Below are 24,560 nucleotides of genomic sequence, written 5' to 3'. Positions count from 1 at the left end.
CTGAGCCAACATGCCACCCCCTTAGAAGCCTTTAAAATCTTCTGTTCCTTTTCCTTTGGTTTGGAATTGGGAACTGAATAAAAACTGTTCTTTTACACTGAGTAAATCTAGCACATTTGTTTGTAGCCATCAACACGATTTGGAAATAGAATCATGTGCTAAATCTTTTGCTTCTTTAGTTTTGAATTTACATGCAATTAATTACAGAATAACAATGGTGTAATACAAATATTTGCAAAGCATATAATTTTTCTGCATTTTAAGAAAATCACATATCTTGGTAAGCAAGTTCTATATTTATCTGACCCTTTGTGCTTCTATACAAGAGCATTGCATTTCACATGCTGTTAGTTCTTGCAGAGAAAATCATGGTATTATATAGAGAACCACACATGAAAATGAAGACATAGAACCACAGAAGAAAATTGAAGCTTCCATCACCAGAATTTGCAGCAGCAGCTGGAGTAAATCAACTGAGGTCAATGAAGCAAAGGCACAATGAAGTTCAACATTTTCATGGACCACCCTACTTGCATTTTACAGTTTCTTTCAGATTTTCCTTTTGCAGCAACCTGAACACCGTTCAATAATCTACTCAGAAACACCGCCTCATATGAGCAGAGAACCACCTGAATGTTAACAGGACAGAGACCACAGATATTTATGGTCTAAACTATGCACCTGTGATATGCAATTTGTTACATGTATTGCAAATTATTGATTATGACTCTTGATAAAGTTGCAGATTGGATACACAATAGGAATTGAGCAGGGTGACAAATATCAGTACAATTTTATTATCCCATTTAGCTGCATGAAGCAGATGTTTAGCTTCTCACATAATTAATAATGATCAGAATGCCAATTAACGTACTCCTTCCACAGACTGAGCTGCCCTGAGCAGATCAGTTTTTGGCCCTGCACCACTTTTTGATTGTTGATTCTAAGCTGAATTTCAAATCCTGTATCCTTGAAGTCACACAAACCACCAATGCCAACATGTATGGAATCTCAAACAACCTTTGCTACCTTCAGACTCAACTATCCCAACAGTCCTGTCACCAGATTTTCATCTTGCATAGACTTCAATTTATTTAATTGGCTGCAGTAGCCTTTCACCCATCAAATCCTACTTACCCATCCTTACCCTAAGTGTTCAAACTTACAACAGTCTCAATGCTGTTTAAAACCCTTCTGGCCTCACTCTGCACTATTTGCTATATGTTGCCAACCTCTCCTGACTGCCAGTGACTCTTACTTGCCCATTCTACCTTCCTCATCACATCATTCGTGCCAGAGCTGCCTTGGTCCCACATTCTGGAATTCCTTCACTAAACTCTCTTGCTGCTGTTTCTTCATAACTCTTCTTAAAGCCCACTCATTGACCAAGCTTACAGTACTTCATCAGCAACTTTATTTTCTTTATATTTGTAGAATTACACATTATATAAAATCATACACAGTACTAAAGAGGCCCTTTGGCCTATTGAGTCTATTTGAAGGACTTTGAGGTGTGGAGAATGCTGATGATTGTTTGGGAATGGTAATAGTTGCATATATATTGTAGAAAAGAGAAAAGTCAGTACTATTGCAATGTCTCAAAGTTGCAGACACTAAGATAACTCAACAGCTTTTCTTTATTCTTCACTCCTGTACACTTATTCTACCTCCTACCTTTCATTTGCTCTGTCTCACTACATTATTCCCCATGAGGTTTTGATCTGGGAGGACCAATGAAGGAAGGGCTTAGCAAAAAAATAGTCAGTAATCTTTCGCAAGCTCTCCCAGTCCCCACCTGCAACATTACTTGGAGTTCAACAAGAAAGAACGGCCATTTATAGCCTTTCGATGAGATTTCCACTGAATCTACAAAATCTTACAGCAGGACATTGGCAAACCCTTTACCAAAACTTTGTCCTGAAGTGTTTCTGTCAGCGAAGGGATTTCAGATAGTTCCTTCTCGACTCTTTGAGCTCAGTCTGACAGCAGTTTTTACATCAATCCTTTGGGCAAAGAACAGTGCACAGCAAAATGGGAATTAAAACTGATGGAGGAAATAGCTTGCAAAGTGAAAAGGAGAGGTACATTTAAAGGGTATTTATTCAAAAGTTTCACTAATTATATAAATAAAAATAAATGCCCTCATGGTGCAAGACATGTCTCCAAGAAGACATATTTACCTAAACAAAACATTCATGTTCAAATTATAATCTGCTATTGGAACCAGTGAATTCACTTTAACAACAGAACATTTTGAATGGTATCAAAGGACAATGCATTGTCAGCACAGTCTCCCTGGAGGAGAAATCTTAAACAATCGATTTCTGTACTCACCTCCTTCCATTTCCTCCTGCCAGTTCCTACTGCTGCTTGCAGGTGAGCTTGGTGAAGGGTAAAACTCCCCACCTGGACTAGTGTCAATATCATCTTCCATTGAACCAGATTTGTGTCTTTTACTTCTGTTGAGGAAGAAAGATTCTCTTACATGTTGAAAATAAAAAAATCATGCCATACCTTTTACATTTGCCTTTTTTAAACCCCAATTGAAGTTGTCTGAAAATTCTGAAGAGGCTTGACAAGGGTAGATGACAAGAAGTCATTTTGCCTGTCTGACAAACACAAGGTGGGGCACAATTGCAGGGGACAGAGTTGATCATTCAGGACTGTGATTCAGAGAGTTTTACACTCAGTGGATTGTGGACCTTTCTCTATCACAGAGCACAAGGGAAGCACCATCACTGAATATACTCAAAGCTGAGACATATAGATTTTTGACCTCACGTAAAATCAAGTATTATTGGGAGCTGATGGCACAATGAAATTGAGGAAGATAGTCAGCTCTGACCATACTGAATAGCAGAACAGTTTCAAGAGTTCACATGGTCTACTCCTGCTCCCATTTTTTGCATTCTTAGTCACACAACAATCTCCTTCAGCAGCAAGAAAATACATTAAAGGACCCAACAATTCATCACATGCTACAAGAGATATGTTGATACATTATCTTATGATAAGACAAGAATTCTAACAATGAACATCACATTCCATTTATCCAATCTCACCAATTTGGCATGCATTACTTCAAGCAAGTTCAATATTCCTGTTTGTCACAGTTTGGCACGCAAGTGTTTAAGGCCTACCCTGTCTTCAGTAGATTTACAGTGATATGAGGATGTAATTGTAATTTCTCTCTTTCTCCCTCAAAGGTAACTCAATGACCATGAGGGGTTTAACCTATTTTTCTAATCAACCTGTACAGAGATGTTATTACACACCTCTGGAGCAAGTGGGACTTGAACCCTGGCCTCCCAATCCAAGGATAGAGACACTACTACTGTGCCATAAGAGGACCACAATTTTCCAATTAACCTGAACACAGATGTTGTGACATATAACTGGAACAGGTGGGATTTGAATCTGGGTCACCTAGCTCAGAGGTGTAGACTGTACCACTGAACCAAAGAGCTCAGGGGTTTAATTCCTTCAGAAAATGGAAGAAAATTAAATAAATAGTGGAATTGGGGTAAATCATTGAGCAATATTTAATGGAGGTGATGGGGGTCTTACCAGAGAGCTTACTTTTGGGGAAAATCAATTTAATTAAGTTCCGTCAAGCATTTAACTGGACAGTGGCTGGCCTTGCCTAGGTTCAAGGACTCTAAGGATGGAATTCCCATCTTTCACGTGCTGCCACCTAGTAGTAGGCTAGTAGCTGTACGTTGCTAGGTAGTTCCAGTGGGAGTGGTGGCTGCTTCTGTGGATACAAGGCTCACCAGGACTGGCCCAGGATTGCCAAAAGACTCTGGGCACAGATTGGTGATGAGGGTACAGCAGACAGCATGGCAGAAGGTTCAGCAGTAATGGCAGGAGATTTGGCTCTCAGCAGGCACCCTCATTCCTGAGGTCTCTTAATCAGGCACTGAGTGCCTTTGAACTCCTGGGAGGTGGCCTCATTGCTCAACGCAAAATACTGGGCAAATGTCCAGCAGACAATCAGCAAAAATCATTCAGAATGGAAGAGCAGGTTTGAGAGGCCATATGTTCCATTCCTGCTCCATGACTGCAATTTCCTGCAACACATAAATAAATAATTCTTTTTAAAAAGTGGATAGAAGTCCAGCAAATGCAAGACAAGAGTGGCACTAAGCTATTATTCTGTGGAAATCGCAGACGACTGATTATTAGATTAGATTATTTACAGTGTGGAAACAGGCCCTTCGGCCCAACAAGTCCACATCACCCCGCCGAAGCGCAACCCACCCATACCCCTACATCTACCTCTTACCTAATACTGCGGGCAATTTAGCATGGCCAATTCACCTGACCTGCACATGTTTGGAGTGTGGGAGGAAACCGGAGCACCCGGAGGAAACCCACGCAGACATGGGGAGAATGTGCAAACTCCACACAGAGAATCGCCTGAGGCGGGAATTGAACCCGGGTCTCTGGCACTGTGAGGCAGCAGTGCTAACCACTGTGCCACCATACCGGTTTCATGCTATAAACATGCTGCAACCTTGCTATACCAGAATTGCTAGCAGCACTTTTACAGCTTCCGTGATGCCACTGTGAAAATGCTCCACCAGTCATCAGAGAACAGCACTTCTCACAAAAAACAGCTCAAATAGGTTTCGTGAATTTACACGATACATATCTGGTGTTGATTTCTATCCAACAGTATAGTGGACCAAAGCCGCTTGGTAAAGCATTTCTAGATTACTTACAGTGTGGAAACAGGCCCTTCGGCCCAACAAGTCCACACCAACCCTCCGAAGCAACCCATCCAGACCCATTCCCCTACATTTACCCCTTCACCTAACACTACGGCCAATTCAAGTAACCTGCACATTTTTGGACTGTGGGAGGAAACTGGAGTACCCGTAGGAACCCCACGCATACACAGGGAGAATGAGCACACTCCACACAAACAGTTGTCTGAGGTCGTAATTGAACCCGGGTCTCTGGCTGTGAGGCACTGTGCCACCATGCTGCCCATGACTGAAGTTTTCAGATTTTGATGGAAATGATGAAACATAGTTCCTACTGAGGACTGAAATCTTCCTGTGATGTCATGTTTGGGCTCTAACTAACCTGGCACTCTGCCAGTCCACATCTTCAGAAGAGCTAAGCACTCTGCATAGCTGAACATAATCTCGTGACACCTAATACTGGAAGAGGATGAGAAGTAAGAGTTGCAGAAGGTACTTTGAGAATGAGGTGCTAAGGCACATGATAAAAACCTTTAAACCTTCAATGCCCAGGGTACATCTATTCTTGTTTTATGTCATCTTTTACACTGTTGTAGCTATTCCAGGGAAATATCCACTTGCAAGATCAGTGCAAAGACCGGCAATTTTTGCATAGGTGCAATTCAGTAAATTCAGAACAAATGGAAGCCTGAGATGGGACTGATTTCCAGATCGCAAAATCAGATATGTGTGTGGCCATTTTTCCCAGTTCCCACCCAAGGTGCAAACAAAGTTCCCACCAATATCTCAGCTATGTTTTTAAAATTAAATCAAATGTTAGACAGCTAGTGATAAAGTGCAGAATACTGAATTCTAGCACTGCAACATTGAACAGCTGGTTGGTGTTGAGTTACAATGCCGCATTCAATCGAGTGATTCCGATCGCTCGAGTAGTTTCTGATTACAAGCAGAAATGAAAGGTCCAATTAATGTCTCAAATTTGCTGATAACTAGGTACAACATTTTTGAGTTTTGCTTTAGCTTCTCTTGCCATCATACAGCATTCCCGATAAAAGTGTAGAATTCATGAGAGAGATGAAAAATAATACTGTTCCATGACTTACAGGTGCATAGCACCATGAGATTTTTTGAGATTTGTTTTTGATTCAGACCACAATAAAGTATTGCAGCAAAAATATTTATGATTAAATTCAACACAGCACTGAGAGAACGTAAACACACGGGGGTGGAAATCTGGATCCAGCATTGGGAACACCTTCAGAGTAAGTGCGGAGGAGGGACCGCAGAATAGAGTGGAAATTAGTTCCACTGAGATTCTGGACTGTTCAGAATAGGTTGGGAAATTCTAATGGGGGTTCCCACTAGTGCAACCTCCACCTGCTCCCCCATAAGTAGGGGATGTAGCTTGGGGAGTTCCCAGGGCTCACAAATAAATTCCACTCAGCTGCCCTTTTTTGCATAATAGTATTCAGAAAAGACAACTGTACAGTGGAGGTCCATTATAATGTGTTTGATGCAAATTTGTCTGTAGTGCAGGGGTCTCTGAAGCTTGCTAATTTCAAGTGGCAGAACACTGATGGTTTGCACATCCAATCTAACAGCAGATGGAGCTGGTGTGATTGAGGGAGGGTGGCTGTGGATCCCAGGGTCAGCAAGAATGACTGCTGATTAGGTGATTTGATGTCTGGTACCACTGGCAATGGCAAGCTTATTTGTAAGTTGAAATTGCAAATGAGGCCCTCCGAATTGTATTATTAAACAACCTCATGACTGTTTTGTATATTTGAAGGCGTGAATGAAAATTGAATCAGATGGCCAAATGTGTATCCAAGAAGCCCTTCTATCAGGTAAAAATCTGGCAGCCAGCACCTGAAAATCCAGCTCCTGATATCTCAAGGAAACCAGTGATCCCAATGGTCTGATGATAACAATGGCATAATAGATATTTCATTTAGGCAAAAGAAGCAGCTGTGTCCATTCAACAACTACTCTGAATTCTATATCTTATTGTATTCCATCACTGGAATTTACGTAATGACTGGAAGCTCTAAAAAAAAGTAAAATTAAAAGCAAAGCATTGGAAATGTGTATATTTTTAACTTTTCTGAGAAAGTCATGGCCCCATTTATTAGAAAGGTCCTGTAGAGTGTTCTATTTATAGTCCCTTGTGGGTTATACAGTTTCAGTCACATACCCGCTCGATGAGCTACTTGGCAAAGTTCTCCTCATCCCTGCACTTGGTGGATTCAAATCATAGGCCAAGTGACCTTGTAATTCTCCAAGAGAGAAGTTCGGCCCTGTTCCTGTCACAATGGGAGCTAAAAATTAAAGAAATCAAAATGCATTGTTAAATTTGTAATCAATCTTAGATTTAACTCTCTTTACAGTTCTGTTTGCATCACTACTTTGAAAACTCAGTTTCTGTAGGTGTAACTTTATATCCTAGTTACTAAGCTGCTCTTACAACCACTAAATACAAATAAGTTGGGTGATTTGAATTCAAAAGTTCATAATTCTTTTAAAACATTTACAAAAATATGTTTATAAAATTATGCTTAGCAGTAGCATCTATTAAGAGACAATTGATAATGTTCTCTTGTGAGAATTCTCACAAATTAAATCTCTCCAAACTTTTTAACTTTGTCCTTCTAACATCCCTTCTTAAACTTGCTTTATTTGTTATGCTATAACCTCCATATATAGCAATGGCATCTGATGGGTCCCACTGTCCTTGTGAGGGTGATAGGTCCTAAATCTCCATCAACAGAAAGAGATGTATGATGGAAATTTGGTGGTAGCATTCTTCCAACATTCCCCTCTCCTCGGTATAGGCAGTTGTTGAACCAGCACCTCTGTCAAGAACTCAATCAAATTCCACTGAATATACATCCTCATACTAAGGTAACATTCATTAGAACTGTCTCCGTATTCCATCCTAATGCCAGATACTAAATTTTTGTGACATTTTAAATATATAATGAATTTGGATTAGTACATCCAAAGGACTGCTAAGGGCAAATGATGCATAATGATGTTAAAAATCAGTAACATAACTGCTTGTTTCTTTATTTCCCGAACAAGACAAAGTAGACCTTTAAAATACACTATTTCCATATCAACACATTATGGAACATAAACAAACTCTGCTATGGGATGTAGACTTCACTGGAATCTATCAGCTTTGATAGATTAAAAAAAGAGATGTTGCAATATTGATGCAAATACTGCAAACTCTCAGCTATGGTATAACCTATAGGTTCTGGTAAAATTTGCAAGTAAAATAAAAGGAAGTTGAAGAGGTAAGAAGGAGATGACCAAATAAAAGACTGTAAAAGAAGCATCATTGGTTGGAGTAACTTTATTATAATGGGAACATCTCAGCAAAATCAAAACCAAAGGGGACAGTAGAAAGCAAAGAAGAACAAGGGGAGCATTGATTATATGAGGAATATTTGACAGATAAGGAAATAAATGGAAACAACTGAGATTCAAATAATGTCAAATTAGAAGCGAAGAACAGAAATGTGGCAAGAACAAGGGAAGTAACTGGCTGAAGTACATTTAAGATGAAGATCATGATTTGCAATTGTTACATTGTCCCTGAGTGCAATAGTCAGTTCTTTATGTCGAAAAGTGGATTGCTAAGTGTGGCATTTGACAATACCTATAGGATATTAAAAATTGGAGTTAAAGCAGTACAAATGAAATAAAAGTTAGTAGAAGTATTAATGTAAATTAGAGGTAACATGCTACTATGAGATAAATTTCAAAAAGAAATAAGTGCGTAGCAACCTTAGAACCAACCTATTTTGGGATTGGCACGAATTCTGAGATAGAGGATACAAATTATTGATTCATGCATTGGTCCAGTGCTTGGAAAAGGAGGGGTATTGTTAAAAAAAGATGAAACACAGTAGTGGATAGCAGCATTTTGTAAGAATGCTACCTTCATAAATAACTTGGAAACCTTGTTGGAAATAAAAGGATTAGTACAGGAAAAACTGGCTCCACATAAACCAAACAGAAACAGAGTGAAGGTCAAGGAGCAAGAAAAACTAATTTAAGCAGGATAGCTGAGGGTGCAAACTGGGAGGACGGAGTCAATAGGTTCCTAATTGAGGCAGGCATCAGAGTGGATGGAGGTTAACAGGTGTATAGAATTTAAATCCCGAGGACAGGCACACAGGAGCATGAGTCCAGGAACAGACAGACACTGGGGAACATAAGAAGAAGCAAATCCATAATAAAATATATACATACAAGCAGTATGAGCAGTAGACATAAGATGCAGGAATGGATACAGTTATGGCTATTGGGAGCTAACAGTGTGAACGCAATAAACCAAGACAACGAAATCCTGGGGATGGAAATGAGTGTTATGTTCAAGAACAGAAAGCAAAGACAATGCCGAGAAAAGGGATGGGATAACCCAAAAATCAGGGACAACTTGAAGATAAAAGAGGTAAAAACAATGACTGCAGATGCTGAAAACCAAATACTGGATTAGTGGTGCTGGAAGAGCACAGCAGTTCAGGCAGCATCCAACGATGAAGGGCTTTTGCCCGAAACGTCGATTTCGCTGCTCGTTGGATGCTACCTGAACTGCTGTGCCCTTCCAGCACCACTAATCCTGTATTCGAAGATAAAAGAATCTAGTTTACAACTATTTTCAATCTTGAGGACTGTGGGAAAATGGCACTGCAGAAAAGACAACAGAGACATGGATTTTTCATACTAGAAAGGAGGCATGTGACATACTTTTAAAGAGATATGTAAGATTGTTAAGGATACAAAATCCTAGCTACAAAATTACTTTAAGTTGCAGGAGAAGAACAAGGGAACACAAGTTCAAGCTAATTAGGCCTGATATTAGTAAATCTTTATTTGACAAGTGGATTTGAAAATCTAGTTCTGGTAATGAGGTTAAAAACACAGACTTCATTCTTTTAGAAATTTGTTGCCACAACAGGGAGTTGTTGGAGCATTCTATCGATAAAATTAGGTTAGATTACTAGCCTTGCTCGTCTGGAATTATCTTACAATCTGGCCCTAAAATTTGAGTTAAATTCTTCCATTCAAGCATAAATTCTTTTACCATATTAGAGTAACCAGTTACTATATTCATTATAGATAAAACAGTGTCTCAGGTATAAATAATAAAAGCAGTGAAATGTTTAAATTCAACTATAAATGGCCACTACTTTAAATAATAAAGCTGAAGAAATTAAAGAACTGTAGTAAATACAGACCCTTTGTTATTAAAGGGACTCACATTAAAAAAAAGCACTTACTTCTGGATACCTGCACTAGCTCATTTACATTGAAGACACCAGAAGTCACAAAGCTGTCCTGAAATTCTGTGTGTTCTGCAAAAGATAAGTCAAATCAATTCAATGAAACATTTATGAAAGTAATATTTCCTTTCACTGATAGGAGATGTGAGCATTATTTTCAAGTGCTGGCAGATCAAAAGGTTAAACATTCATATCTTAGCAGGTAACAGCACATTTAGAAACAAGAATGATATGGTCATAACAATAATTTCAGTAGTGGTGTCAGAGTTCTGTTATTTTGTATATTTCAAGCACAGTTGCACGTACTAGCATCATAGATTTGTGTAAGGTAAAAACAATGACTGCAGATGCTGAAAACCAAATACTGGATTTGTGGTGCTGGAAGAGCACAGCAGTTCAGGCAGCATCCAACGAGCAGCTGCTCGTTGGATGCTGCCTGAACTGCTGTGCTCTTCCAGCACCACTAGTCATAGATTTGTGTAGCACAGTTCTTTTCCATGGCTCTGTGAATGAACTTTCTTCATATAATTATCTAATAGTCTTTTGAAAGCTGTGGTTGAATTTGTCTTCATCACACTCTCAAACAATGCAGCCCAGATCCTAAACACTGGTGGTTAGGAAAGATCTTCCTTATAACAATGTTTCTCCCTTTTCAATCACCTCAAAATAGTGTCTACTAGTTCCCTGATCCTTCTACCACCAATTTCTCCTTATTTCCCCTATCCAGAACCCTCATAATTTTGAAGACTTCCACCAATTTCCTCCCAAACTTATCACTATGTTATTATTGATTGCTAGCTACTTTTCACATCCTATCATAACCTCTGCAGGGGCTCCTAAATTCACAGTTTGATTGACAGCTCAAATAGGTTCTTAAAGGATTGAATGTCTTTGATGTGGGATTATATTTACATTGCTGTTTGCTTTTGTAAAGAAATAAATGCTTGAGATGATTTTAATATTTGAATGGGCATTAAGGAAGCAAGAGTTTTTTTAATATAGTGAAGGCAGTAATAGACATTTATAATTTTATTTTAATTTCATTGCAACATGGTTGCTGAAATCTGACCAGTGGATAATGCGTAAATTGGAATGGAGGGTGTAAGCTGAACAGGTCATTAAAATCAGCTTGATTTGTCATCATTCAGCATTTGGGGACTACAAGTGATCATGGGAGTAGATGGGGGTAAACATCAGTTAGCATGCACTATGCAAGGGGTCATTGCAGATGAGCGTGTTGACATGGTTGGGGTAGAGGGATTGGGTCTCTCTCAATTCGGACACTGCATCCAAATCCGGGCATTGCTACTTCAACAGTCTTTAGAGAGGATGCAGAAATGATACCTGAGGGATTCAAGGTTCCAAGGATGAGGGATTTCTGTAATGAGGACAGATAGAGATACTGGGTTGATCCTCTTACAGAAAGTTGAGAGAAGGTTTGATAGAGTTGTTTAAATGCATCAGAGGGCAGGGCAGATCACACAGGGAGAAACTGTTTCCTTTGGCAGAGGGATCAAGAACCAGAGGGCACCATTTAAGGTGACTACAAAAGACAGCATAAGGGAATTATTTTTAGGTGAATGATTAAGATTAGAAATGGACTGCCTCAGATGGTGGTGGAGGTTGACTCGATTTTGCTTTTCAAAATGATATTGTGCAAGTACTTCAAGATGAGAAAATAAACTGCAAGTTCTGATTACAGGTTATGGTATGGAATTACCTGCCCTTGGAGAGCCAGTGCAGATTCAATGGGCCAAATGATTCACCCTCAGTGCTGTAACCATTCTGTCATTTTAAGACAGTGATTACATAATAGCTGGTCATTAATTGAACCCTGCAAAGGGCGTCTTTCTCTACTAGACCCCATACGGCCATTAAGCACAGCCTGTGCACTGAAAACCAATGAGGCAGTCAAAGCCAAAGCCATATGTTAGCTGCTCCTCAGCATTGGTGGCAAACATGATGCATTGATTAGTTCTGACAAGCAAAGCTATTAGACGTTCTTGTGTGTTTAAAATACAATCACATTGTCTGCAGATGATGTCCTGATGTCCCCACGTGGTGCTTCATTATGGGCAGAGACATTCATAATGTCACAACGGTAACAAGCTCCAGCATTGCTGAATGTATTATTGCTTTCTGTAAACAGGTTCAGAATTCAGTAAATCCCAGTTTCTGACCATTTAATATACCACACAATGAATCTGTGGAGCTGCATAGTCGATCCAGTTTTATTTCTATGTCAATACACAGTGGACGTAAATGGATTAATACATTTGATTGCAAAGTAAGTTTAATGTAAGCATGTTAAGAATATGGATAATACAGTCAATGGTCATTTCTGGTGCTGGATTGAATTAATTAGAGCAAATTAGTGAGTACATGGGAATCCTGCCACACTGCCGACTGTAATAGAAATGGTACTAATAACAGTATGACCACAACACTCAATGGATATGACAGTGCAGTGATTATGACACTGGATTGACAACCTAAAGGTTTTAACATCAAATCACGTTGTACTTCTAACAGTGAAATATCTGAAGTTATACAAAGGGAAAGGAGACCACAACTAATCTTTTCCTACATCAAGCATTGTAGTGGGCTTGTAACTACAGGTGTAATACTTCAGGAACAACCACCAGCCTTTTGTTGCTTCCTGGAAATTGGACAGCTTTCTGAGGTCTGTCTCCTAAGCAGTATTTACATATGGCAAGTAGTGAAAGGGCAGCTGGGACGGGCAGCATCAAAGTTAAGAAATGGCAAAGGGGTCTTGCTACCCATTTTGTTAGGGCTAGGTCATGAAAGAGAATCAGCCAAAGAACATTCATTTTACAAAACAAGATAAAAGTTTGGATACCAGATCAGCAGCTCGTGATTCTTCATCTCTCTAGCATGCTGTACCACTTTCCATTTTGATGGAATTCCTCATGTCATCCTGTCCACAAGCCATTGCCTAGGCAATATGGCAGGCACTAAATCTGTTCCTGGACTTGTACTAATGCTGTTCTTGATCAATTTGATATTATACCATCAAATGGGAAATACATGTGCCTCACTTATAAATTTTTTGATCACAGCAGAGTGGTCTGAACAAGTTGCTGTCTTGTGCAACAAAACATTTGTACCTCAGGAGACAGTAGCAAAACTTCCTGGCTAGGGCGGAGATTATGACATACAAAAGATAGGTGGAACATGAAGTAATGTAAAAACATAGCCAATATGGTATGTTGAAACACTTTTATTCTGTAAAGAAACTGGACAGAGATTTTTGAAAAGTGTTCTCCCTAAATTGACCATTTTCATTTTACATTTTGCTTCTCTCAGGTTAGGTGACTGCTGTTGGTTGAATGAGGTATAATGAATCATGATGGCTTAGATTAATGGGGTAAGCTCGACGTACAAGTGATCTTTTCTCATCTTCCATTTTAGCACACTCCTCTGAGTGGGGATACTGTGACAAATACGGTTCGACCCTGAATTATACTGTATAATATTTCTGTGTTATAGTCTGTTTAACAAAACAGAAGCGAGGCTAATGTTTAATGACTTTAAAACAGAGTTCTGTTACCAATACTGAATGGAATTATTTTGCTTTTGTTTCAGGACATAACACACATGCTTTCTGGAGTTAAGAAATAGTTACAAGTAATGATGCCTTTACTTTTTGCCAAGGTTCTTCCTGAGCAACTTTGTGATGCTGGAGTCTGTGCTCCACTGACTGTTCCTAGAGGTGCACACCAAGATAAACATCAGTTGTGCCTGATAAACCATTAATCTGGTAAAATACAGTCTGTACTCTGAATGTGGCTGGTCTTCCAGTAAAAGATTTGTCCTCAACTGAGTGTTGCAAACTGGCACATTCCAAGATCCAGGAATACATGTTGAGTGGCAAAATTAAGCTTGGGGCAGCTGCTGCAGAGGTTCAATGGGATTTACGTGTAAGGACTTTCAGCCTTAGTACAGTGAAGGGAGGATGGAATCTACAAAACACTTCAAGCTATGTGCTTTACATAGAACATATGTTATGAAGGTAAAGAGTATTGAAATTGTACTGAGACAACTCAGAATGGAACAAGGCATAGAGAAAAAAATATAATTTTATTGCACTTCTGGCAATTTTCAATTTGAAATGTTTTGTAATATAGTTTTACAAATTTTATGAATAAAGTATACTTTTTGGAAAATAAAATAGTGACAGAGATGACGGCCCAATGCACCACCACATGTTTGTTTTTTACATGTACGTAGTGTTTTTCATGTCCTTATTAGATTCCATGTACTTTACAGTCAATTAAGTAGCTCTGAAGTATCATCACAGTTGTATTGCAAAGAAACAGCAAGCTCCACAACAAGTTATAACTTAATTCTAGGTGTTGACTGAGACATAAATTTAGATCAAGATAAATGGATGGTTTCTGAATAAAACAATGACATCTTCATCATCCACCTGAGAAGGCAGATGGAATCTCAGTTCAGCATTTCAGGTTAGATTAGGTGGTCAGTTCTCTGGAGCGGAACACGCAACTTTCTGATTTGGAACAAAAGCTGGTAACACTGAGCTGAGAATGTAACCAGTGAGCCATGTTTGACTGTTATTGCCTCCAGATTAAACCTAATAATGTCAAGAATAGACTACGCATGCAAATTTGGTACTGTGAGAGGAAATGGAACTCAGTGTCAGTGATTTCACAGCCTTCTAAGAGAGTTTCCTTACAAAAGCAGATATTGAAATGCTTCATTTCATAATAAATGTCTCTTGAGACTATGGTGGGGCTTCTAGTCATGAACCCACTTATTTCAAAAAGCAGAAACTGTCCTCCACATCAAAGGAGCAGCGGGGAATTTCTAGACAGCTGTCCTAGACATAGAACATAGAACAGCACAGCACAGGAATGGGCCTTTCACCTCATGCTGTTGTGCTGAACATGACACCAAATTAAATGAATCCCTTCTGCCTATCCTTGGTCCATATCCCTCCATTCCTTGTACATTCATGTCCTTACCTGAAAGTCTCTTAAATGCCCCTATTGTATCTTGCTCCACCACCTCTGGTAGACGCCTACCAATCTCCACATAAAAAATCTTGCCCCTCCTATCTCCTTGGATCTTTTCTCCTCTCACCTTAATTGCATACCCCCTTGTTTTAGACATTTCAACTTTGGGAAAAAGATTCTGATTGTCAACCCTCTCTATGTATCTCCGAATATTATAGACTTTCATGAAGTCTCCTCTCAGCCTTCGCCACTCCAGAGAAAACAACCTGAGTTTTTCTAGCCTCTCTTTATAGCTCATACCCTCTAATCCAGGCAGCATCCTGGTAAACCTCTGTTGCACCCCCTCCAGAGCCTCCACATCCTTCCTGTAATGTGGTGACCAGAAATGAATGCAACACTAGAAGTGTGGCCTAACAAAAGACTTATAAAGGTGCATTACATTAATTTACTTAATTCAGCAGTGTCCATGATATCAAAGTGTGACATAACTTCATAGGCAAAAAAAATGCAACAATGTAAATTATTTAACAAGTTCTTAACTTTAACAAGTTAATAAATGTAGCATTTACTTTTTGAATTGTAGTAATTATATTTCTTGCGATAAATTTGCTTGTAGTTTAGCCTGAGCCAAATTATCTGATGGGGGATGTATCTCTCCATATTAATGCAATGTGCATTGGAACTTTTGATATTTTCAGTGTCATGTTAATAGGGAGATTATTAACACTATAGCAGAACCACTTAATTTCACATAGACATTCAGATGCTTCCGGGACTGGCATCTACCTTCCTAAAGGAGCTGCTTTAATGGTGAATGTGTAATTGCATTGTCAATAAAGATCATGATGTGGAAAGGGGGTGACCAGGGAAGCCAAACACCATCACTTGAATGGAGTATCCAGAAAGTGACTAACAGAGCAAATAGTTCTCAAGTAGTACACTCCCTTGCTCTCCCTCTCCCATGTGGAATCTTCTAATCAATTGAATGGAGCTGTGAACCTATGAATCCGAAAAAAAATTGCATTATACTATACTTCTTGAAGCAGAATATATCATTCAAGATATCGTAAATATTACATTAATAATCGCACAACACCAGCTTATAGTCCAACAGGTTTAATTGGAAGCACACTAGCTTTCAGAGTGCCGCTCCTTCATCAGGTGATAATGGAGGGCTCAATCCTAACACAGACTTTATAGCAAGAATTTACAGTGTATAATTTCAGTTACATCACATTGAAAAATTGATTGCCTGTTAAGCCTTTCATCTGTTAGAATACAGTGATAGTTTCACTTCTTTCATGTGTAAATCACAAAACCTTTTTTTTAAAAAAAGGTGCCCATTCATCTGTTGTCGTAGCCTTTGATCAGTTTCCCCAATGTACCATGCCTCCTCACAGACTTAAGACACTCTGCACTCACTACACACACACTTTCTCACACTCACAACCCCTAACCCAGACAGACAGGCAGACACACAGACAGACAAAGACCCACATGCACACATATTTTGTGGGGTGAATTTGTATTTGCAAGGTTACATTGTACTTTGCTCAAAAACTGCATGCATTCCTGTAGAACTTGGAGCTCAAAAACTGCATGAATTTATGTAAAACTCCGTTATCTCACTTTTTAGATTAAAATCAATCTAAACATCATGGCATAGATGGAGAACACAGGGGGCCAACACCTTCAACATATTGTCTAGCTATCACCATTGTTAACAGCTAACCTGAAAATGCAACATTTTAAAAAAAAGTTAAAAATCACACAACACCAGGTTATAGTCCAACAGGTTTAATTGGAAGCACACTAGCTTTCGCAGCGACGCTCCTTCATCAGGTGGACTATAACCTGGTGTTGTGATTTTTAACTTTGTACATCCCAGTCCAACACCGACATCTCCAAATCATTTTAAAAAAAGGTTTTGTGATTTACACATGAAAGAAGTGAAAGAAACTATCACTGTATTCTAACAGATGAAAGGCTTAACAGGCAATCAATTTTTCAATGTATAATTTCAGTTACATCACACTGTAAATTCTTGCTATAAATTCTGTGCGTTAGGATTGAGCCCTTCACTATCACCTGATGAAGGAGCGTCGCTCCGAAAGCCAGTGTGCTTCCAATCAAACCTGTTGGACTATAACCTGGTGTTGTGTGATTTTTAACTTTGTACACCCCAGTCCAACACCGGCATCTCCAAATCGTAAATATTATGCACACAGTTATGTTACTAATAAATTATTCCTTCAGGTAGATCACTAATTTAGAGCGTACTAGTGAATTTTTCAACAAGCTCAAGTTTTAAGACAGAAGATTCTGTAAGGTCTACAGATAAAAAGTCTGATAAAAAATTGCAAACATACTAACTGTGGTGCCTGTGACAATGAATTACAGTTGCTCAACCCACAAATTGCAACATGCATTGCTGTCAGCGTTGCTGGAAAATAGTACATTGCCTTGCAAAGCAAAAACTAACAAATTTTGTCACTTACATTAAAGAATGATGGATGATAAATGACGACTAGTGCTCAAAAATAATGATGGTGGTGTAAATACAGGTGGGGGTATATACATCTCGTATGTGGCAACAAGAGTTGAGGATCCTGAAGCTAAGTAACTCATCTACAGGGAAAGCTTTCAAAATGGCTTAGTTGTAACTCAACATAAAGTTGAAACAAGGTCAACTTAAAATTATGTCAGTCCTGAAAGAAATATGTTATCATGCTAACTGTAATGCAAGTCTGGTTTGTGGTGGTATTTTGGCATCCAGAAGCAACATGGGTTATGGCAGATAACACACAGTATCACCCACACTGAGTTTCACACCAACAGTTCTGCCCACAAGAAAGGAATAGCTACTTCCCGTCCTTCATCTTCCCGTCATCAGTCAGATACTGAGGGTTCCAGTTTAAACACAGGTACATCCTCTTCTCTGTGACCTTTCCCCTCCCACAGATTTATGTCTGGCTGCCTTGTACAGTGCATCTCTGCCTGCTGTCTCAGCAGCACAGATTATTGTGTTATCATGTAACTGCAAAACAGTTACTATGATTATGCTTTGCAAAGCTTTCCAATGTCTTATTTTTGCAAACAGCTAACCACATCAAAAGTGGAGTATTCTGGGGAATTTAATTGTAACAGCTGTAATATTAGAATAACTAGAAAGTCACCAACAGTTTTAACTCAATGTGAAATTCTGTGGAGACTCATAACTCGAAGGGCTAGATAATTGTTCAGCAGAGTAAAGAAATTTGAATGGAAATTCTGCCTCATTTAATCACATTCAATTGGTGGCATAGAACTTTAGTACTGTTGAAAAATTCACTAGTAAACTTGAAGTCAGTGATCTACCCGAAAGAATAATTTATTAGCAACATAACTGCGTGCATAATATTTAAGCTATCTTGAGTATTATATTCAGCTTGAAATATCGTATAATGCAGTCTTTTATTCAGTTTCATAGGTTCACAGCTCCGTTACTCTGTTTGCTTGCTTCTTTAGACTAATGCCAGGCTAACGCTCTGGTGCAGGGTTCAAACCCAAACACAGTAGCAGGTGGAATTTAATTCAATTCATGTAAAGTAAGGAATATAAATGTGGCCTGAATTATGGGGTCATAAAGCTACCATCGATTGTGGTTAAAAAAAAAATCTATCTGGCTCAGTGATGACCTTTAGAAATCTGCCATCCTTACCTGGTTTGGCCTATGTGTGACTCCAGATCTACAGCAGCATAATGGATTCTTAACTTATTCCTCTGAAATGGCCCATCAAGCCACATCATTCAAGAGTAATTATAGATAGCCTTGATGGTGATGTCCACATCCCGTAAGTGAATAAAAAATGTGGAGATAGGATAAGATTCCACTGAAACAAATCTATAAAGGGTGAGCAAAGGGTTAAAGATAAATCTAAAAGTGTTGATGTTTGCCTGTATGTTGGGGGTGAGGGGGTGGCAGTCTTGCTGCTCCGCAACTAGTGTATTTTAAGTGGGGTTAAGAAGGAGTGGCTTGTGCTGAGTTATCCACCCTAGTACATGGGCAGAAAAGACAGCAGCCTTTTGAATAGCCAGTTGTTAGGGGCATGTTCCAATCTCTGATGCACTAATGCAGACAGGTGAAGCCAAGGAGACCAGCACACTACTTTACCACCTCAGATATATATGCAGATAAAAAATGGGGGGGGGGGGGAAAGAGAGAGGAGGGGTGATTATCTCCCTTTGGTGGCGCTCTGTGCCCATTAAACCGTCCCCCCAATATTATCCTACTTTGTGACCTGTCTCCATCCCTGGGCTTCTAGAATTGTTCACCCTACAGAGTTTTCAATCTCTCTACCTCCAAAAACCTTGGACATAACTTTGAACCAGCACATGTCTTTCTTCTACTCAAGACTTGTCACATTCCCAGCAGCAGTCACTACTGAGGTAGTACTCAGCTGCCAGCCACTAAGATTGACAGGGCAAAGGCAAGGGTATAATTTCTTTGAGGTGCAGAAGGCTAACAATTGCTTTGTTAAGGCCACCCCCAGTGTGTTACCACCTCAAGGCAGACATGTTCAAGTCTAAAGTTCTGCCTGCTTTGTAGCTAAGGCACAAGTGTCAGAAAACAGGTGGATTCATAAAAGATGCAAATAGACCTGAAATTAAGAGGAAGACAAAAAAATTAATAATTGCTTCAGGTATTACAAGGAACAATTTCAGAAACATTCCCCCTTGAAGACAAATGGTGCCAGTATCAGTTCAGGTTAACTGCAAGACTATTGTCTAACTATGAGTTACCTAGTGAGGCAATGATAGGAAACTTGGACATTCAATTGGAAAATGGATGGTGGTTTGCTCGCTGAGCTAGAAGGTTTGTTTTCAGATGTTTCATCACCATACTAGGTAACATTATCAGTGAGCCTCTGGATGAAGCTCCTTCTCAAAACTCACTAACTGCGCTAGATGTTTTGCAGGAATCTTTAGTCAAGATATTAACAATATCGTAGCATATATCTACAATCAAAGCCCCAAATTTAATACAAATTTTACCAATGTTTCCAGGCATGATGGCCACGATCAGCCTTAAGAGACCTATCTTTACAGTTTGCTCCACTTGGCTGGTAATGAGTACCTAGAGGCTAATGTTACTGCTATGTTTAACGTAATTTATATGTTTGACTTTATTGTAGTAATTGCTTAACTTATGGCTGAATACTGATTGTAAGTAATATCAAATGACTAATCATGAACATGTAAAAGTCATGGGATTTCATTGGAGAGCAAAGATGCTAAAGGAAAATAAATGTGAATTTTGATCTATAACCATGGATGCTCTGAAACAAAAACACAGGCACTACTTTGGTGAGTAATGTGTTCAGATTGACTTTTTTTATTCCAGTTTACTGCAATATGTCAAGTTCATTTACTTTGAAAAGTGCAAATTAGAACCAGATATTGAAGAATGACCCTGTATTTTCCACAGATCAGACAGGTGCTTGTGTTACTCAATTGGTCATTCCACAAAAGCCCTGTGTAATTTTCGGGTAGGTACACAGTAAACGGTACACAACAATGAGCTCTGCAGTGATCTGATGATTCATGAGAACAAAAAAGCCTGAACACAAGATTTTGACCTTAAATTCCATGGCAGTCTTTAGAACATAACAAATAGGAAAAGGCTAGGTCATATTGTCCTTTGAGCCTTTTCCATCATTTAACATCTACTCCACTTTGCAATTCTTTTGCCACATTTCTTGATTCCTTTTGTGACCAAAGATCAATACTTGCCCCATCTCTATTTCTTAGTATAATCGATCTAACTTCACTTCTTCCCTGGCTTACTATCAACCATCTCAGCATCTATCTATCTATTTCCATCTCGGATTCATCTCCAACAGTCTGCTCACACCTTTTCAGCTCCCCCTAACTCTCATCTTCAGCATTAATACCATTGTTTTTTAGTTGCTTCTAGTTCTGAAGAAGGGTCACTGGACTTGACATATTAATTCTGTTTGTTCTCCACAGATGCTACCAAACCTGTCAAATGTCTTCAGCAATTTCAGTTTTTGTTTGTTTCTTTAAATCCCTATCATGATTATAATCGATCAATTAAACACCTACAGTCCTCTGATGTATAATACTGAGTAAAGAAACTCTTGTCATCTCTGTCAATGAAACTGTAAGAATATAACAGTAGCAGGAGCGAGCCATTCAGTACTTTAAGATTACTCTGCCAATGAATATATTAATGGCTGATCTTCTACCTTAATTCACCTATCTGCATTTTCCCCATATCTTAAGTTCCTTGGAAATCAAAAATCTATTGATCTCTTTCTTGAACAGATCTTACTTCTCAGTATAATCTAACTCCTGTCCTCTAAGAACTTATACATTCCCGTGAGATCACCTCTTTTTTTTCTGATCTTCAGATAACAGGTTTATTAGACTGAAAAGCAGAAAATACAAGTTCATTCCACTCAAATCGCTTTCCTCGAAGTTAATCAGTGAATCTTTTGTTATACTCTTTGAAGGCCATTCTTCTGGAAGGAGACTAAAACTGTACAGGTGTTGTTTCACCGAAGCTCTACATAATTTCAACAAGACTTATTTACTTTTATGTTCCAAATATCGTGTATTGAAAGGTAAATCACAGAATCAAAGTGGTACAGAAGGAGATCATTTGACCAAAATCCCATTTGCCTTTGGATTTTCTGTGATTTGTATGCATGGACAAAAATTCTCTTCCATTACTGCATAAAACAACTTACAGATTCTCTGCATTTCAACATTTCAAGAGCACAAAGTAAACTCAAGGTAGCTCCTGTTTATTTTCCATGTATAGAAACTTTAACATAACAAAATCTCCCAACGCTTTTCACAGCAGTGTTGATTTGACAATGAGGCTCATAAGACAATGATACAGCAGTTGGGTTAGATGTTAAATGGATGAATGAAGTAAGCAAGGTTCAGGTGAAAAGTTTGGGAGGAAATTTCAGAAGGCACCATTAACGTAGCACGTAAAATCAGGAAGTTTAAAATCTCAAGAGTCTAGAATAGCACAAATATTGTCGAGGGTTGTTGATCTGAAGGAGGTTCCGGAAAAAGGGAGGGGTGGAGCCTTAGAGTGGCTTAAAAACAAAGATTAAAAATTTTAAAAAACAAGTTGATACCAGACCAGAAACTATTATAGATCAGTGAGCACAAGGGCAATAGGTGAATTGACAATGTTCTTTAATAAGAAAGAACCATATTTTGGGTGATCACAAATTTACAGATAGTCGAATTTGGGAGGTTGGCTACAAATTTGTTGAAACAGTTATGTCAAGTCTAGGGCTAACAAAGGTATAGTTAAAGGTTTTGGCAGCAAATGAGTTCGGGCAGGGGTGGAATCGGGTGGTGTTACTGAAATGGAAGTAAGCTGGATTAATGATAGCATGTATAAATAATTAGAAGTGTGTCTTGGGGTGAAATATAACATCAGGATTGCAAACAGATTGCATCAGCCTCAAGGAGTTCCCAGAAAGAGGGATAGAGTTGGTAGCTAGAATATGGACTTTGTGGCATTGAGCAAGGCCTTTATCCTTGGTCTTCCCAATATATTTTGGAAGTAAATTTCTGATCATCCAGCACTGGATATCAGACAAATGTCTTTGGTGTCGAGCGAGAGATGTTTGGGCTGTGGTGTACATGTGAAAGCTAATGCTTTGATTTCAGATTATGAGACTGATACACAGCATACAGATGATAAATAGGAGGGAGCCAAGGATAGACCCTGAGGGAACACAAGAGGTAACAGGAACATGAAGAGAAGTCACTGCAAATAATACTTTGGCTATGATTACATAGATGAATAGATCTGGGGATTTGCAGCACCAATCAGCTGAGTGACAGTGGAGAGGTGTTGGAGGAGCACCTTTTGGTCAACCATGTCAAAGGGTGCACAGGCTAGTCAAGCAACAGCCTGACATAGTCATACTCACAGAATCATACCATACTGATAATGTCCCAGACACTACCATCACCAGCCCTTTATCTGTCCTGTCCCACCAGGAGAGACCCAACAGAGAAAGTGGTACAGTGCTAAATAGTCAGGAGGAAGTTGCCTTGGGAGTCCTCAAAATTGACTGTGGATGGTTTCAGGTTAAACATGGGCAAGAAACCTGCTGATTACCATGTACCACCCTCTGTCAGCTGATGAATGAGCACTCCTCCATGTTGAACAACACTTGGAAGAAGCACTGAGGATGGCAAGGGCACAAAATGTACTCTGATTGGGGATTTCAATTCCCACCACACAAGTGGCTCAGCAGAGCCAGTTGGGTTCTACAGGGGGTCATAGTTGGTAGATGGGATCTGCTACAGGTGATGAGGGAACCAACAAGAGGGAAAAACATATTCTTCATTCTTACCAATCTGCTGACTGCAGATTCATATGTCTATGACAGTATAAGTATCAGTGACCACGGTACAGACTGGGTTTTTCAGTCAACAGGAAGTAATGAATCTGCTAGACATTCACTGCAGTTCCACAAACAATACTATACATACCATACCTATAGCTTTTACAATTTGTCTTCTAGGTTTGCTTCTATGGAGACACACAATTTTAGATGTACTGAAGAGAGGATATGGGTTATAATGATTCTTTCAGCAATCCTTGGCTTTAGTAGCTCAGTAGGAGTTTGGCTTCAGTTACATCCTCTACTCGTTCCTCTTGCTAAATTGTTTTCTGCATGAATATCATCCTCATCTGTTTTGCCCTTCCACATTAGCAGATCCTGGTTGGTTTTATTCTTTACCCATCACACATTGCTCCCTAGCTTCCTCTCTCTGCTGGAAACATTCAACTGGAAATTACTTCAAGCAACTTTAGTCCAATTATAATGGGTGTGAGTTCAAGGAACAAACACATAAAACAACATTAAATAATCTGTTTGGTTCAAGGAGACCGCAAAAAAAAATTGGAGTCAACAAAAGAAATAACTGACTCAATTAAAAGTTCTTCTGAAGCCTCAGTTTCAAACATGCAGCAGAATAAGTGGAGTTTTGTTATACAATGCCATGCTAAACAACTAAACTTATATTTTTACATATGACCGGGAAGTGGACGTTCTTGTTGGATATTGGTCTGATTACTGAGACTATTTTCAACACTGAAATTGGTATTGTAGCATTTTAAATATTAAGCAAGGCAGGCAGATAGCAAAAGCTTTAAACTTTCAGTAGCATATGTCCAAAGCAAGGTGCCCAACAAATAATAAGCTTAAGGATAAAATACAATTTTATGTCTCTGGCTAAAGTTTTAACTTAGTTCTGCTGGCTCTGACTTACAGGATAAAACGCTACACTGATTTTAAAACAGTAATAATCAACATGAAAACAGCAAGGCCAGTCAGAGCTATTATGTTTTAACTGGTGACATGCATATCTTAATTAAATGCTTTTAATTTAGAATTGATCACCTGTCTTCAAACAGTACGCATAGCATGTGAGATGAACAGATAGCAAGAAATGGGAATTTCCTCTGGGCTACTGTTATTGAAATTATACACTCATTCTTTATAAATGTGGTATGG

The 24,560-nt window shown here is 39.0% G+C and overlaps 1 protein-coding gene across 4 annotated transcripts in view; it reads right to left on the bottom strand.

Annotated features, from left to right (window-relative positions):
• The window catches only part of nfic (nuclear factor I/C), a 792,066-nt gene that overhangs the window by 175,579 nt on the left and 591,927 nt on the right, over window positions 1-24,560 (bottom strand). For all 4 annotated transcript variants that reach the window (XM_072594043.1, XM_072594046.1, XM_072594045.1 and 1 more), the window contains exons 4-6: window positions 10,001-10,075; window positions 6,904-7,027; window positions 2,335-2,459 (exon numbers count right to left, since the gene is read on the bottom strand). In XM_072594043.1, coding sequence (XP_072450144.1) covers window positions 2,335-2,459; window positions 6,904-7,027; window positions 10,001-10,075 — 324 coding nt within the window. The remainder of the gene's footprint in view (window positions 1-2,334; window positions 2,460-6,903; window positions 7,028-10,000; window positions 10,076-24,560) is intronic.

Source organism: Chiloscyllium punctatum, chromosome 24 (genome assembly GCF_047496795.1).
Source record: "Chiloscyllium punctatum isolate Juve2018m chromosome 24, sChiPun1.3, whole genome shotgun sequence".
Lineage (NCBI taxonomy): Eukaryota > Metazoa > Chordata > Chondrichthyes > Orectolobiformes > Hemiscylliidae > Chiloscyllium > Chiloscyllium punctatum.
Note: the sequence above shows the minus strand (reverse complement) of the source record. Positions and strands in the feature narration are given on the sequence as shown.